This window comes from Lepisosteus platostomus, chromosome 18, assembly GCF_059453375.1.
Source record: "Lepisosteus platostomus isolate fLepPlt1 chromosome 18, fLepPlt1.hap1, whole genome shotgun sequence".
NCBI classification, from domain to species: Eukaryota; Metazoa; Chordata; class Actinopteri; order Semionotiformes; family Lepisosteidae; genus Lepisosteus; species Lepisosteus platostomus.
In genome coordinates, this window is record NC_142628.1 from 8,964,943 (window position 1) to 8,983,087 (window position 18,145).

The 18,145-nt window shown below is 36.2% G+C and overlaps 1 protein-coding gene across 15 annotated transcripts in view; it reads right to left on the bottom strand.

Annotated features, from left to right (window-relative positions):
• Positions 1 to 18,145, bottom strand: part of LOC148645602 (F-actin-monooxygenase mical2b-like) — a 79,954-nt gene that overhangs the window by 16,525 nt on the left and 45,284 nt on the right. For 12 of the 15 annotated variants that reach the window (XR_015928185.1, XM_088611575.1, XM_088611582.1 and 9 more), the window contains 6 exons: positions 17,984 to 18,091; positions 15,674 to 15,860; positions 14,845 to 14,924; positions 13,728 to 13,827; positions 3,948 to 4,110; positions 1,778 to 1,914 (listed from right to left, as the gene is read on the bottom strand). Coding sequence is in view for 14 of the 15 variants with exons in the window: in XM_088611575.1 (XP_088467701.1) it covers positions 1,778 to 1,914; positions 3,948 to 4,110; positions 13,728 to 13,827; positions 14,845 to 14,924; positions 15,674 to 15,860; positions 17,984 to 18,091 (775 nt within the window). In the remaining variant the exon portion in view is untranslated. The remainder of the gene's footprint in view (positions 1 to 1,777; positions 1,915 to 3,947; positions 4,111 to 13,727; positions 13,828 to 14,844; positions 14,925 to 15,673; positions 15,861 to 17,983; positions 18,092 to 18,145) is intronic. The other 3 variants (XM_088611588.1, XM_088611587.1, XM_088611583.1) reach the window with 2 other exon arrangements.

Consider the following 18,145-nt stretch of genomic DNA (forward strand, 5'->3'; position numbering starts at 1 on the left):
GGAAATTTTAAATTAGATTTCACACACCCACAACCATACTGGCATATTTATAATGTTAAGTCAGTCCATCATCATACTTTGAAAAGATCACCAATTATACTGGATCCTTCCAGATACTTACTGTGGCTAAACAAGATTTTCATTTTAAAACAGCACGAACAAAAGCAGCAATGTGCAGATAAGTATGCACTGTATCTCTATATGTATGTATCTCTATATATTTGTGCAACGGTTATCAAATCCTATAACAGTTTTGTTACAAGATGCCATGTTCATCTACTAACAAAAAAGCCGATGCCTTAGATAAACCAGACTACTGATATGTTTTGGAGATTCATCTCCAATTCGGCCAAGAGGTGGCATTACAGACCTCAAGTTCCATGTATATTCAGACTTCATAAATCTTCATTTTCATAATTTCTTAATGCCTATAATTCAACCTTTTTATTATCTAATACGAACACATCATTTTAAAAAGTAATGAAATAACCCGAACTAAACATTTCTTCTTATTAAACAAAACAATGTGTCTTGGTTTTAGCAGATATAGTTTTTCAAACAGGAAATACACTCTACTGCAGGTGCAGAATACATTCTGATATATAATATTTCATAAGTGAAAAGAGGAAAGGAAAACAGTGGCAAAATGGAAAAGGGAAGTTATAAATACAAAACATAAACCCCCATTAATGTGCCCAGGGAAATTATTTTCTGGTAAGATGTTGATTAGTTCACAGCCTCACTTCAGAGCAGCTAAGCAGTGGTTTGTTTATTGTTTTAGAATCTATGAACTATAAAGAAATTTAAACATATCTCAAATAAATAAAAAAATGTAATTTCAATTAAACTTCACTCAGCACAAGATTAGTGTGCTCATCAGAGAGCTGCTATACTATTTCAAGAGTCATCTCGTCAGATTTCAGAAGCTAAGCACCTTTCTGGAGGCGAGGTCTCTAAGGAATATGAGGTTGTTATGGGAAGACATTGGAGGACCAAAAGATGACACTCTTCCCATAGGCTCAGGAATGTCGAATTAGTGTTCCAGTATGATGAATGGAAACATGGTGCAGTAAGAGGTACCAGTCTTGCACTGAGGTTATGACTACTTGATGTAATCAAAGATTACACATAATTCCTTACAATAGTAGGGTTTATAACACTGATATTACAACAGTAGGGATTGTAATTGAGGTAATTATTAAATACCTTTTCATATTTTCCCCTTCTATTCACCCCAGATTTTCAAGTTTAACTGGTGAAGTGATTTATAAATGCTGGTGCAGAATGACTCTGCACACCAACACAGGCAACGAACCATTTGTGGTCACTCAAAACGCAAGTTATACTATCAAATCACATGCACCCCAATATCCAGCTATAATCAGGCTTAAACATATTCATTAAGTGAATCCACTCCTTAGTCTCAGTAAACAAAACAATCCCAGGATTCCTAAAAAATCGGACTTTTGTTGCTTGTGGGTGCTGTGGTGCTCAGAGGATTTTGTCCTCAGCCGGAACAGGATTCACCATCATTCCAGAGCAGTTCTCCTCACTCAGGAGGCGCTGAGTGTTACAGCGACCACAAGAAGCGTTACTGGAAAATACAGGGATATTTAAGATAAAGAGGTAGGGGTACTCAGCTGTTACCAGGTTTTGTAAATGTTTCAGCTGTCCCTTGGCCTTAAAGAACAAAGAGGATGGAGGAGGGGTTGCTTCATGTGAAAGATTTCTCACATTTATTTGAATTTTTCATCTACAACTATCAGGCTTCACCTACCACCATTTTCATCAGTCAGTAAGTCACATCTTCTTAAGTGTGGTTGGAATTCAACGGACGTCCGTGGTGAGTCTGAGGCATCTGGCACTTCTTCATTTTTACAAGCGCTCCAGTGGGGACTGGATTCAATGCTGGCACTTTGATTGGCATAGACATGAAAACTTTGTAAATGGAAGTGAAAATACTATGCCCCTAATTATCAGTTTAGGTACAGCCGCCACTATCTCCTAGTAGGTAAATTGTTTACATTGTTTTCTTTTAGAAATATTTTTCACTTGGATACGATGATTATTAAGTCTTCAAGCAGGAGTTAACTACAAATTAAACCTAGCCTTCCATCATAGTGAAAAGAGCAATGCTGGTCTTGGTAGTGTCCCTGGTATCTTTTCTCCCTGAAATCAAGATTCCAGCATTTTTCATGACACCAGCTTTTGCAATGTTTCAGAGAATAGTATTGATTAAATGTCTGCAAGCAATCATCAATACAGCCTTGGACTGCACTGGTTTCCAGATTACATCTTGATCTGATAAAGGCATTTATTTGAATATTCAAATCAGGTGGTGCTTGATATCTCCTTTCTCTTATGATAATTCTTTAAAACTAGACCACAGTACTTATCTCTTTAATATGCATTAATATATTGAGAAATAATCTCCTTTACCCTAGCATGGGAAATGTATATTTGTTCCATTTCAATCATTTTTGCCACAAACCTACCCCAAAAGTGTGACACCTTGTTTTTAAGAGCTCTCTACTGATGTAAAGAGCATCAAGTGGCTTAACAGCCTCTAAGAAAATCTTAGACACTAGAAATTACTGAATTAAACAATAAGAGAATCTGCTTCACATTTAAATAGCAATTATAAGCTGCTGTATAAGTGAGCCTTTTTTCAATATTACAAAATTTATCTTAAGTGGAATGTCTTATTCCAAATAATTTTCCCAAATACATGTAACTGCATTGATATTTTCCACCTATGTCCACCTGATCCTCTTGAGAGCTGAGTATCTGCTGCATGTTAGAGATAACAGAAAAACCCAGTGTACTGCAGTGCTTGCAGCCTCTACAACGGATAATCACTGAAGAAGGGTAAAAAGGCCATTAAAAGAATTTAAGTTCAAGTGTCCTTACTGTGGTTGCAGCTTTGTTGGAACAAAGGGATTTGATTCAGTTTTAATGGCATATGTTACAAAGCCACAAAAGCACTGAACTAAATACGTGTCTGTAGTGCATATATTTCTCCAAAGGAGCCAAGACTAAGACACATATCACTGGGCTGTAAGCCTTTTCAGTTGAATTTCTCAAGAACAGGCCTTCTACACTTTCAGTTCTTTATCATCTTTCGCCATTGACCTACTGTACATGAGAATTGATTAAGATCTCCTAAAGCATGTATTCCTTGCTAATTCCAGAGATAGGAATTATAACTATGTGCCTTTGTAAAAGGCTTCTGAATTGGAAGTCACCTTATAAAATAAAAGGTCATTTTTTCATTCCTTTTTAAATTCATACTTTTACAAAATTTCACAAACTGTTGTTCATTACTAATTAGTGCTGAGGTTGTCATGCAGGGGTCAAGGGGTTGAGGGAGATCTGCCGGTCCTCAGAGACTTCCAGGGGCCCAAAGGGCCCAACTAAGGAACACCTTTCACTATCAAACCTGGTTCTGAGAAGCACGACTTCTGTGATGGCATTTATGATAAACATGTTTATATGCCTAAACCATGCTTAAAATATTAAACCTGTGTTTCTGCTTTTTTAAATTTTCTAACCAAGAGCAACATTATTAACAGTAATTACATATTTCAATTTGATTACACTGTATGCTGAAATTGTGGAGGGTCTCTGAAACTAGACTAAAAGTATGCAAATATATACTTATATAATACAAGTATATTATTATATATTATTTAGATAATATTATATTACTTTATTATAGATATAACACTATGATGTTAATACATAATATTATATATTATTTAGTCTACAATATATTACATATTATAATCAAATGCATGAAATGCATGAGTATGAATAAAGAATTAATAAATGGAAATTATTCTGGCACTGACAATATGAGTATATGCTAGGAATAAAAAGTAATGAGAGGCTCTTGTAAAATCTTCACGTGACAATTTTGCGATCTAACCTACTTTGTGCATACTTACTAGCTGGAGTCAGTCATGATCCTGTTGTGCACAGCCTCCTCAGGTACACCTGTGACTGAGCTGGACTCTGAGAGGGCCGGACAGCTTTGAGACGTCAGACCCTTTACAACACTTCTAGATTTCTTTGGGCTGGCAGAATTGCTCAAACGCTGGAAACAGCCTCCTGCAAATTGGAAAAATGTCCAATACAGGCTGATGAAGATCAAAGCACTGTGTGTACCAGTGCTTCTCACTACAATCCATGCATTTGCTCCAGGAGGTCCATGTGAAAATGTACTTATGAAAAAAGAGAATATAAAAAGAGAGTAGACATTGAGGAACCAATGTGCTTTTTGAAAGGGGATCAGAATGTCTTTCTGCTTGACCAGGCACATACTAGTAGACATTTTTGAGGAAAAATGGTAAAAGTAGGCTTAAAATAATCAAGAGAGTTTAACTGGGTAGTCACTCAAATAGTTAAAAAAAATACAAAAATAATTGACGATTTTGAAAAATACAGTGAGAAAACACTGTAACAATATTTATGTTTGTAATGTAGTACTTCTTGCAAGCACTGGTACTTTTGAAAGGGCTAATTCATATCCAAACAAGAGAGGTTTCTAACATTACCTAGATAATTTGTTGAGCAGCACAGTAAAACTGAAGTGTTATGTGTACTCAGGTGTCAAATGATCAATATCTGTTGCTCTGATGTTAAGAAGAACATTTGGCAAGCTAGGGGTTGGTGACACATCCATAGAGTACAAAACAGCTTAAAATTCAAGGTCAAAGAAAACCATTTATGTTAAGTTTGACCATACATGAAATATTTGTTGCACATTCTTTCTCTATCTACTTAAATTGATTTAACTTTTTCTTAAGGTGTTCAGTAATTTAATTAACTGGATAAAAGACCCATCCCACTCGAAATTCCAGTTTCTTTTGTCATTAGTTAATTGCTTTAGTTCTCGTGAGTTCTATTGTCCCATTCTACAGCAGCATTTTGTGTACAGTACAACTACTCTTTGTAGGGCTGCTCTCTATTCAACAGACAAGGCAAACAAAAGGAACTAAACCCTATAGACAGATCAGAAAAAATGTTTTCAGCAGACCAGATTGATAAAACTACTGTGGAACTTGGGAAACAGCAATGAATAGATTTTAGAAGGACTGTGTGGCCTTTTCTCTCAGTCCTTTGTTGCTGTATACCTGCAGTTTTCTAAAGGTGAATTTCTATTGATAAGTTTCTCCTAAACAACGTTGTGTTTTAACTCAGGAATCTTAATTAAAGAAAACTATTTGAATTCCTTAATTCCAGACATTCTCATGTACTGTATATAATTGTGTTTTTAAGAGTCAGATTCAACACACAATATATGATACACAAAGAAGCATTATCTACTGTATTTCTTATCTATTTAGAAATCAATAGCCCTTATACATACACACACAGACTTAATCATTAGTAAAAAGAAACAAGACAGTGGCATGTCCTTTGTTGTCATTTTTTAAGATTGCTTGAAATGGCAGAAAATAAGTGAAAATTCACTGTACTATATAAACATAGAACTGTTCAATATGTGTACCTCAGAGTAGAAACTCTTTACTCCAGCAAGCTTGTACTATGACACCGTGGATGTCATGCAAGTTCTCCACACCAAACTAATTTTCAGACATATACTATAAAGATTTTTTTTTAAATATACAGTGGAAAAAAATGGAAAGAACCAATGTAAAGGTTAGTGTCAGAACGGATGTCAGAGTGGATGTACCTTTATTTATTTATAATTAAGTTGTTTAATTGACAGTTTTTAAATGAAGCATGTGGCGAATTTCCAATGAAATTCTTATGTAATCTGAAAAATAGGAAGTCAATGAATTATGTCACCTCCCGTTACTGTTTCCGGTAAAGGAAAATGTTTTGTTAAGGCATCAGAATAAAAACATGTGTACTGTACACTGTCTTATAGGAAAAAATAAACCTATAGGATTTAAGGTTTTTAGTGCACCATACTATGATGGTGCAGTACTAGTGGAGAATTACAAGCAGGTCAATACTGTACTTTGTGTAACGGTTCTTAATACAGATGTGGACAGAACAGTTTGAAATGATGGGAAGAGCAATGCATATACATGCTATTTTGTTTAAGGCTGACAGCTCATTCAGAAACAGCTGTAACAACAGCTAATCAGAATCAGGCCGCATGAAAGACAAATCGTGGGATAACGCAGGCAGTTGAAATAAACCATCCGGAGCGCCCATATTGCGATAATGATGGTTAAACCTGCAATCAAGGTGAGAGGGGATGCAGCTACTATTCATTCTCTTGTTTAATGAGAAGGGGAAAGAATGTTTCATATCTTGGCAGAGGACACCTTTGGAAGCCTGCACTACATTACAGAAAGCGCAGGAAATGTCCATGTCCAATCACACAGGGCGAAGTCATAATTTCCCATAAAACTGTTCAGAAGCTGTGCAGGTGATGTAATGTCTGCCTTAGATAAAGCCAACGTCACCTTCGGAAATTGTACTCATACTTCACCTTGTTTCTGGACCAACAATAACAAAGCCTGTTTCCTATTACCAGAATCACTCAGGTTATTAGCATTGTTTCCTGGGACACTGTGGCCAAGGATGGCAGCATTAAGCTTACTGATATAAATTATTAAGGTCACAAGAACAGCTACTTCCAAAGCCAAGCCGAATATGACACAACCTCCTGGCTCTTTCTGTACGTCTTTATCTGAGCAATCCAAACAAGCTAAGGAACACAAATAATATGGGAATGGGAATGGGAATTTAGACATCAGTATTGGACTTAAATGTTTTCAAAGGAACTTCATGAACCCTTCACTGAGGTGCTGATCATAAGAACTGTTTCATTTTTAGAACATTAACATTTAATAGGTGGATTTGAAGGCCAAATGGTTCAGTTTGTTTTTATGTACCTTTAAAGTTTTTAAGGTGGTGAAAGGGAATACCATCCTGGTGTTACAAAACTGTATTCTCTATTACTAATGTCAGCTTTATAGCATGTGGAAGCAAATTTTCACTACAATTTTTACTACTTACCAAAATTAACCAAAGTCTTACCAACAAATTATTTTACAACTGCAAATCTGAATAAAACAAAATAAAAAAAGACAAATTCAGGATCCTGAAGCTGTAAAAAAAAAAACTAAAGTAAATTTAATTATACACCTTTATAGAGACCCATTTACCTCAAATGAAAACTCAGATCTGCATTACCTTTTTATCCTGGAAACATTTGAAGCAGATATAAGAAGCCACATGAAAGTAACAAAAAATAAAAGCAAAGGCATAGACAGTCCTTTACAAAGTAGATAGATAATCTTGCTGTTGGTCTTTTTTGCAGTTTATTAACAATACCTCACATAGAGAATCTAATGCAATGGGTCTAGTGCATTAAGGCGTTGTTAAACCTAATTTGAGAATAACCATAAAACATCATATACAGTACCCAACAGAAACACATCCAGGTACACATTAATAGACCTTTTTGTGATTCTTTTCTGGCTATGGTGATACATTGGTTTATTTTATAGTTCCCTAACACAAAATCAGTTATTGTGAGAGAAATGTTCACTTGGACTTTATTTCTCTAAGATGAGGAGTGCCATGTTTCACTCTGACAACACTAGCATGAAATAATTTGACATGCGGATCCATACCATTCTTCATTATGGAGACACTGTATAATATAACAATTTAAGTTACATAGCCATCTGTGACCACAAGGGAAGTTCTTTTGGACATAGTCATTTGGTCTTACCATTCTGCATGCAATGCCAGAAAGCCATTCTTCATAATTCATCTTTTCCTTTGCAATTTGTTTTAACTTGAATGTACCCAAGATCATCCACCCCTGTTCTAACCTCTTAATCCAAAACAGGGTCACAGGGAAGCCGGAGCTTATCCTGGCAAGCGATGGGTGCAAGGCAGGATAGCCTCTGGAAGGGACACCAGTCCATTGCAACAAGATCATTTGAAGAATTTTCACATCGACTTAAATGTTAAGCTGCAGTATACTGTACATGTGTATAGATTGTGTGCTGGTGTGCATACTTCATTGTATTACAATTAGAAAATTGTTTTGGCTAGTATTTTGATTTTCCTTTTATTAATATTAATTGCTTGCACATGGTTGACATAATTTAATTAAGTCTTTAGATGGAATGAAAAAAAAAAGACTACTTTCCTGGTTCACAATTGAAGACAACAGAGATGGACCTTTGATTCACATGAGATTTTTTCCAAAATTATATTTCTAGGATGTTCATTTTCCTTCAGTTAAAAAAGAACTCTTGGTTTTGTGTAGCATGTATAGATGTGTTGGAGTAAAAATTCTAAATAAAAATTGTGTTTCTTACACCTATGGTCACAGGTGATGTATGTCTTTCCAGATATTTAACAGCTAATGATTATATCCCAAGAGGAAATAAAGGCAAGAGAGGAAATGTGATTTGTATTTTCTGTTTTTGTTCTGTAATGTTTGACTTTGTTGTCTCCATCTCTTAGGTGAGCCTTATCTTATATGATTAAAAGTGTCTGGCCTGCGTACCAAGAGTGCAAAGTTTATTCACGGTGGATGATCTCATCGCCCAGGAATCTCATCAGGGTTTCAGACATCTAGGCTCGAGCCGTGATCAAAGGCATCTGAATAAACGCCAACAGTCTGACACAAAAACCTTACAAGAAGAATTCTGGGCCATTTAGATACAGTAGGTACAGTCAGGTTTTGCAGCCAGTATGACAAATTTAATGTATCAGCTTCAGAGTGCGGTTTAAGTGTAATAATGAAGGTATTGCATTTTGAATTACTAAGAATGTATTATTTGATTAAAGTTGGCTTTTCTCCAGAATAAATCACTGTATTGGTGCCCTATGATGCTCACATTGTACGTGTATTATAGGTACTGTAATGTTAGAAAACATTAAAGTTTAGGCCAGAAATGTAACACGTCAAAATTGCGAACACCATATTGTTAATAAATGTACAGAGACCATATTAATTTTACAGTATGAACCTTTATACTACTGTCTGTGTTTTTTAAATACACTTTGAAATGCTGTGCATTTTGACCTCAGTAAAAAGCAGTCACAAAAGAGAGAGCACATTAGTTTATAAAGAATTGTATCCATTTATTTATACTTACAGCTTTAAATATCATAAATAAAGCTAAACAGTTTTTTTTGACTGTGCAAAATACAGTATTGCAAGTGATTTTGTTTTATAAATACAACTTTAAATTTACAAAACATCTCTCTATGGTGAATTTGTAAAATATGTAAAACTGAAATCCTGTGAATAATATTAACCGCAATTTAAGGAAGAATAAGACAGATTCTTGAGTGGCTTTCTGAAAGAGAAGCTCATTCTGCAACAGAAAATAAAATAGGGGTATATAGAGAGACTTTGAGGCCTGGGTGTTCATTTCAAAACAGATGAGGCAAAGCAGAAAACTTTGAAACATGCAGAGTTTCAACACTGAAAATGATATAATTAAAAGCCAATGGCACAGCATTTCTGTTAGTAAGCTTAGCTCTAACTCAATAATCCAGAAGCAAATAAAAAAATCAAAATGCAGCAGTATTAGTCTCACATCCTTCTGACTTGTGGTGCTAAACCACTGAAGTTGTAGTGTTCGGTACACTTTGGTCTTTTAGTTTTATTTTTGTTTATAAAACTAACATAATATAATTTGTTTAGTAGCCTTAAGTGCACAGCAAAGTTAGTAACTTGCAGCAGAAAAAAAAGAACGCTTTAATACACAAGACCCATGCAATTTTCTCCACAAGGTTAATATGCTGTTAAAAGCACTCGAAAACACTGATAGCAGTTATTGCAAAAGATATGTGACCAATGTTGGCCATTCACCTTGTTACTGTCATTTTTCAGCCAATGAGAGGTTGCAGTGCTGGAAACTTGAAACAGACTACAAGCAAATTGTAAAAAAGGGAATAAAATAAAAAATGGAAGGATTGAAAAGAGAAAAAGAGAAAAATGAAAGCTTAGTGTGGTTAAAGCAGATAAGTTACACTGGCAAATCAAGGAAAGTATCTACACCAGAAAGATTCAATTGAGAACAAATACAAAACACATACAAACCCTACTGTTTTTTTGCACAAGAGCAAATGTGATTGCAGATTGAAACAACAATTTGCAGATGATATACACAGGTGTTTCCTTGCTGTGTTTTTAAAACAAATTTTAGCTAAGACAAACTGAAAGTACAATACAGAAGGTAAATCTAGGAAATACCTACAGTATAAATCATTTCCAATGCTTTCCTTCAACTAAAAACAAAAACCTGCTTAACAGTATGTATGAACATACTTGACTGTTGACAAACATTTAAACCTTCCTACTACAGCACTAAAATTAAAGCTAACACAAAGAAAAAAAACTAGCACTATTTATACAGAGAGCTTTATAATGAAGGCACTGAGAATATTTCAATACAATTTGGTTAGCAACAGCGGGAAACAGATCAATAAAAAGTAAAATGAAAATCTTAATTACAACTTTTAAATTTCTTCCAGTGTAGAGATGTTTGTATCCAAAGCATTTGGTACAATTCTTTGGTGAAAACCCTGGTATAAAAACTTTAAACACACACTTGCTCCCATGAATTGCAAGAAGTAAGAATCTGGATTTGCAACTCCCAATTGACGTGGTGCTATTTATAGAAACATGATTTTCAAAATACTGGAATGATCCTTAGATGTGACTGGTTGTATTCAATATGTATATCTGATTTTGGTCCTTTGAAGAAATCTGACTTCTTATTAAATTACATTGGGGTATATGAATAAAATAAGATCAGTCAGCCTTCAATGGATGTGAAGAGTGAAATAATTTAATTAATTCTCTCCACACAACTGCACACTGTTTTCTAAGAAGTGATGCAATCTACCTAAAACACTACAGTTTCAGTGCTTCTGTTGACATGAATATTAAAAAAGTGAAACACACAAAAGAACTGATATTAAATAAAAAAATAGGTGCTACCAGCTCTAAAGAAGTACAAAGAAATGTCCATATTATTTTGTTTGCATGTACAGTTCAATATTTCTTTTGTTTACAAAAACCCTGATATCCTTACATTATGTCTTTCAAAGTTATTATGACATATGCTTATTTAGGAAATGATTTGGTTAGAAAAATTTTAAAAATGAGGTGGAATTACAGTAAAGCATTACAACCTATTGCTGCCTGCGCAGTTATGAATGCCAAAGAGGGTTTATCACATCCTGCTCTCTGGATATATACTCCACACGCTGGTCAAAGTTCGGTTTGCAGCTGCCTATATAAGCATCCAACTGCCTGATACAAAATATGTCTAACTGAAAAGACAGAATTTGTTTTCTATTCTTTTCACGACCAATATGTCAAAAAACATGGGAATGGAATTCTTTGAAAAATGCTTAGAAAAGCAGCAGCCAGTACAAATAATTCTGGCATTTGAACTTAAACATAATTAGCAAAGGAAAACCTCCAGAGGGGAGCTGAACAATTTGGAACATTCCTGTCTGATACATTTGATAAAAATCTTAATTTCTCTATTTTTGTGCTTGTTTTATTTCTCTTTTTTTATCAACAGTAATTTAGAAAACTATCCACACGAAACTCGATTTTGTTAGGTAAAGCTATAGAAATAGAGATGTTGCCGGAAGTTTTAAAGTCTAAAACTATCACTGTCATTTGCATAACAAGAAACAATTGAAACATTTGTGAATAAAAAAAGTTGGAATTTAAACCTCCTGTATATCCAGTGTTGCTGTAAAGGCAACTTAAACATAAAAATGTAAACCAGACCAAAATGAGTGTATTCAGGCCTTTTTAGCACTCTGTTCTTCAGAATGTAAAGCTGAACAATAAACATTATTCTATATCTTACATGTTGGTATTAACAAATAATGTAATAAAATGTAAACCACGGTAAATGTGAGTGTAAACTACAAAAAGTATCAAAAGAACCTAAATCAATAGCAATATAAATTCAATATAAAATTGGAGAGCATTGTGCATGTTATTTAAAATTGAAAATCCTCAATTTTAAAATCAATTGTCACAATATTGTCAATACTAAAACAACTGTCAATATTTAAAAAAAATGTGCTACAAAAAATGCACTGTTTTGTTCACCAATGGTATTTAAAATCTGTTGATGGCAGCATTATGGAGAACAAAAAGATGTAAACTTTTGTTTCATTTTTAAAAAGAGATTCTGAGAATGGCTTTTATAGGCTTTTTGGCATTTCGAGTGTATATAATGGATAAGAATGCATTACACATTGCACAAAAAGGTTTCTAATGTTTAGTAAACTGTGTGCGTAATGGCCGAATTCACAAAGATTTACTGCATATTTTAACCCTCGATATTAAGAAAAAGCTCTTCCATTCCCATTTTAATAAAAGAATGGGACAGTGCCTAAAATTAAAGTGCATTCAGTAAATCCTTTTTACTTTTTAAAAGATTTTTAGACTATTGTATCCTGAGCAAAGCATTGAAAAACGGAAGACACCCTTAGTTTGTTAAAACCTAAATTTGATTGCTAAGCTCTATTACAGTAACATCAGGGGTAGCACTATATTTGAATGCATTCTTAAATGTAGCCCACACAACTTCACAGAGGCTATGTAACCATGCTGTAATAACACTCATTACTCTATGCAACCATTTTAAAAAGACATATTGCATATTTTAAACCTTAACCCCAATCCAAACCCTAACCATAACAAAAGTGTTGACTGTGCAAGCAATTTGCTGCAACAAATGCTATGCATTATGATTACTTTTTTCTTAATTATGAATTTTGGAATAGCATTGATAAACAATTCTGAATGTTATTACAGCTTTATAATTCTCTGAAGGTGTTATTGTTGGCTAAGACTGCATTCAAATAAAGAGAAGACCAAATCAGGTGACCCTGTTTGAACTGGACACCCACAACATTTATGAGATTTTCAAAAATGATATGGATCACTGTCTGACTATGCATGTTACCTGTTGCAATCCGTTTAGCTATTCATCATAAACTATTTATTGGGTTTACATCTTGGTTTTCAATTGGATTTGTAATTTACTAGTTTGAAATGCTGAAGGATAAAATTGTTTCAAAACATCCAATAACTGCAATAAAAGAGCCTAAGATTAGGTATAAGAGGCACATACAAATGTCAGGCCAAGATTAAATCAAAATTTACATACTGATTGAAAATTACAATCCAGCTGCATTTTGTTTGCCTGGGATATACTGCTTCTTCTAAATGGAAATACATCAAGTTTTTTTTTACTTCAAGACTGGGGGTATTGGGTGGATCAAAGCTAAGATTTAGTCTTTTTGGCAGGTTATCAATGCACATCATCAGAGAAGGCCATGTCATTTTCATGAAACAGTGATGAACGCTACAATGTCCAATTCAAACCAAGCATCACCCAATACTGAATGGCACATTTGGTACTCAGTGGCACTTTAGTTAAGCTTCACACCTAATTGCATCTCCACCCATTCAAGCACATATTCAAGTGTTGGAGGTGCGGCTTCCATGAACATGTGCCCCAGTATCTCATGGAGCATGCAGAGAAGAGGCACACCTAGGCTTAACAGCTCATACAAGTAGGTATAATCATTGGCATTGTCCCTGAAATGGAGGCCAGTGGCGTGCACTGCACCATGCATCCAGCGAGACAGGCGTCTGGGGATATCAAACACATCCCGGGTGACACGCAGCGGCCAGCTTATGGTTTTCCTAAGGAAGGAAGTCATGGTACCTGGGGGCCGGCTCTCCAGGCTTCCCATGGCCGAGTAAGTGCTTGCTGCTTCCTGGGCAGACGTTCCAGAGTCCTCCTGCTTCACAACCTCCTTCTCATCCTAAAAAGGAAACACCCACAGAATGCAAATCAGCAGGGTCGTTCCCGATGGTGGGATGCGGCACCATGGCTGACAATCTATTTTCCACGAGGTCTGTCGTTTTCTTCCTCTGTGGAAGTCTTCACGTCATTTCCCAGCACTCATCATGCTAACACCCCTCCACCAGCCCCAGTGTTCACTGTTTAAAGTCATGGAAGGGCCTCCTGAGTGCCTGAAAGCAGACTGAGCTCTTTGTTCCAGACATTGCGGGGTCACTAGCTGACTGTGACTGGAAATTGGATTTCCCAAACATTGATGCACAATTAGCTGAGCGCCGCCGAGGGATGGATTGGAATTAGTCGGATTTCAGTGACACAGAAAACCCTGAGGTCTCCTGGGCACTAGCAGGAATGCAGGGCTACTGGTCAGGAATGACTCGCTCCTCTAATTAATGCTGAACCTGAATCAGTGCAGGGCTGTACTGACAGATGTGTTAAAAGACGAGTGGATCGAAGGAGTATGCCTTTGTACTCATTCTCCCCCGTATTCTGAGGCAGGGTTTACAGCCGTGCACCAAGACACAATAAAAGCACAACTGGCAATTTCCAAATCGGATGGATTAAAAAAACAATTGTCTATTGCAGTCCAGCGATTTTCACATTAGTAAGTCAAGACATTCAGAACCTCAACACTTCTACATATTTTAATATAACCCACATTATCCACCAATAAAGTCCAGCACCTTCACTCCATAGCAGAGCAGGGAAGGAGAGAGAAATCACTTTGCCAGTTGAATTGAGAGAGAATTTAAGGGAGGCCAGATTGTGCAGGCCCAGTGTGGACACCTGGGTAACACTCCCTATTGCTTTAAAGGACACCATCTCTACCAGATACTCAATACACTTTTCTTGCTGTGTGAATATTCCATATTTAAATACATAAAAATACCTTTTAAAGCATTGTATTGAAAATAATGCTGAGATCATTGTTTGGCCATATACCACTTTTAAGCAAAGAAAATATTTTTACTTTGCTTACCTTTTCTAGATCTACACGCCTCTTCCTGTGCTTGACACTGGTCTTGCGTTGAGTGAAATGGGGCTTGCAGTAAAATTTACCTACCAATATAGTAAACACACCCATTAGATTTCATGGAGAAACAACCATAGTGAGCTTTATTTTTCAGGAAATAAGAAAAAAATATTCTACAGTTAAATGTAAGCCTGATTAACTCTACTTCAACAAAACCAGGTACCTTTTTGCTGAAAAAAAAAAAACTGCTGTAGGAGAAAGAGTTGTCAAAACATGGGTAATTTCATATTTCAGGCAACAGACCTCCAATCGTTTATGGCAGCCATTCTGAAAATACTACATCTGATGCAATAGCAAAACATATTTTGCAGCCCATGACAAAAATCCACAAAAAGACAAACTGCTGGCAGTCTCAGGCTCTTTAAGATGTGAGTTTGAACATTTGTCCTTATTTTCCAGTGCTCATCAAGTTAACACCTCTCCATTAATCCCAACCTCCAACACATTAACCCTTGGGTTTATCATAGGGGTCATCATCTCACTTCCTTGCCATTATGGCCAAACAATTATCCCTTAAACCAGAAGGGTTAAAAGCAAATATATTATCAAATGACACTACTGGTTATTGTTTCAAATACCTATTGTGGTTTCTATCTTTGTTCTGCTTTTTATTAAAACAATGTAGGGTACAAGAGTTTCTGGATGTTAGAAAATATTTCCAAGGTTTAGTTTACCAGCTGATGAGTTTCACCCGCCACAGAGCACTGCAAAGGAAAAGATTCCCAATAGATTAAGTAAACATCTAATCCTTGTCCTTTCCCAGCCACGGTCCTACCTTCATCCACATCGAAGGCATAAGCACCCAGGCGCAAGGTGGTGTTGCAGACGTCACACCTGAAGCACTCTCTGTGGAAGAACCTGCCCTCTGTGCTGAGGCGTTCCATCACGTAAACCCTCTTCTTACAGAAGTGGCACGTGTCGCTGCCCCCGAGGTTCTGTGGGAACTCCTTGCGCATCGACCCCTGGGAGCAGAAAAACAAATGGTGAACATCTACTTCAACAAGGCTTCGCAGATGTGCGGAAAATGCGAGGATGATACACGACTGAATAAAATACCGCCTTTAGATAGAAGGCCCTTGGAAGACCTGTGCAAAGTTTTTCAAAGTGCTTCTCCCCACCCCCCCCCCCCCCGAGAACTCTAACTCGTAATACTGAAGAAGAAAACAGTTTCCAGGAGCATCTGCAGAGTTGCCTAGAGGCACATCCAGAGTGGCATGGTAGATTCTAGCACGCTGGGACCTGGCTCAATGAGATGGGCAACAGGAACATGCCAATGTCTGTTGTGGGAATCACAGCTGCCACTGTTTGTAAATCCAATACTACTCGTGAAGATGGACATGTTGTAGAATAAAAATGTGAAAAGCCTTGAAAGGAATTATTGAAACCACTCCTACCAGATTAATAAATGCCAATAACCATTATTAAATAATATATCATTTTTAATTTAAAACAGTGCATTATAGATGTGGAGAAGACCCCTCACTGCAGATAAAAAAAAACTTGCACAAGTCATGCATGTACACAATGTATACAATGAAAAATAACTTCATTCTAAACACAAAAGGTAAAGGAAAAACAAAATGGAAACAATGCATTTGCTTCCATTGTTAAACTAATTGATACAATAAGCTATATTTCAGTGAATAACTGAATTGTAAAGGTAATTTACTCTAAAATACAGTACAGGCATGTGGGAAAATATGATATGATAGGCTATAGGATTAACAATGTACGAAATCGCTTTTATCACCCCCATAAGTGTAATGGTATGTTACCATTAGTACTCATTTCACCTGTCAGAACGAAAAAACACAGTGAAGCAGAGCACTGTGCAGGAAACTGGATTTCTGACCCAGCGGACTGAGGAGGAGCAGGTGAAAGATGAGTCTAGATTTGAGGACCAGGTACTAGGACAGGATTCATTAATGAAATATTAACCAATTGGTTGGGCTGCTGTTCCCTCTCGATTTAACAAAGCAGCAGCAGGAGCTTGGTGTTGTCAAAAATATACAGTAGCTTTGAGAAGAAATGGGTTTAAACCAAAATAGTTTCATAAAAGGCAATTCAGTGGTCTCCTTCACCTACTACTCTGTCCATTCCACCTAAACAACAATCTAAACCCTCCTGATACAACGGAGTGATCAGAGTTAAGAGAAAGCTAATATACTTTACTTACAAATATCCCAGTAAAGACCAGGAGGTTACAAGACAGCATTAACATGGAATTTCCTCCCTCATTATGGAGTTCTGCAGTGCCCTGGGTCCACAAGCCTCTAATTATGGAGTGAACTAGATATTCAAGATTTTGTTTCTGTATTTTGCACTTTACTCAGACAAATTCTCCTGCGAATGCTGACAAAGGCCATCTATAAGATGACACTGTATTCAATGAAGCTCATGCCTCAGGACTGAAAAGTGAATTTCCCAACAGGGACAACTATACCACAATGTCAGCTGATGTTGACAGGTTGCAAGATGCACATAGAATTATGCAGTTTTCACATGAGTGCTAAATATTTCCAATTCCTCATGGTAAGCAGAGGTAACACTCTTGGGCAGTTTTGGGTATAAAAAAAGCCCTTCATTACTATTAATGTTTTTTAACTTAATCAATTTCAGCATTTATCAGAAAACATCCTTAATACCCCAAATTAAATCATTTTTAGAAGCCACAGTATGTCAGCCACTAGCTTCCAATTAAGTTTGAAAGCAAGAATGTAACAGGTTACCTGCATTTAGGTGTAAAAATTATCTGAAAACACAGAAGCAAATTTATACATCATTTGAAACACTGTGTCCAACAGGACCTAAAGAAAGGGAACCCATACGTTCTCCAGATCTTAATGTACACAGACATTTAAATGATTCACAAGTCTGATAAAAATCTTTTGCAAACCCGTACTCTGTTTTTTTATTTTATATGAAAAATAACTTAAAACTGATCAACTGATCCGGGCAAACACGCATCAAATAAGGACTTGAGCCTTAAAACACGAATGACTTGGCTGGGTTTTCTCAATTCCAGAATAACCCCAGGTTTGAGAAAGCTACTGTACTTTCTGTGAAAACTGTACGTTTTGCTTACCAGCACAGGAGATGTGCAACAAGCTTTGGGCCTGTGATCATTCTCATAGAGGGTGACTAGAACTTCAGCCATTGCACCAATGACTGAAGACACTTTTCCAACAGTCATCTGACAGGCGGAGAGGAAGAGAGAGTGACAGAATTAAAGGAAGGAAAGGTTAGA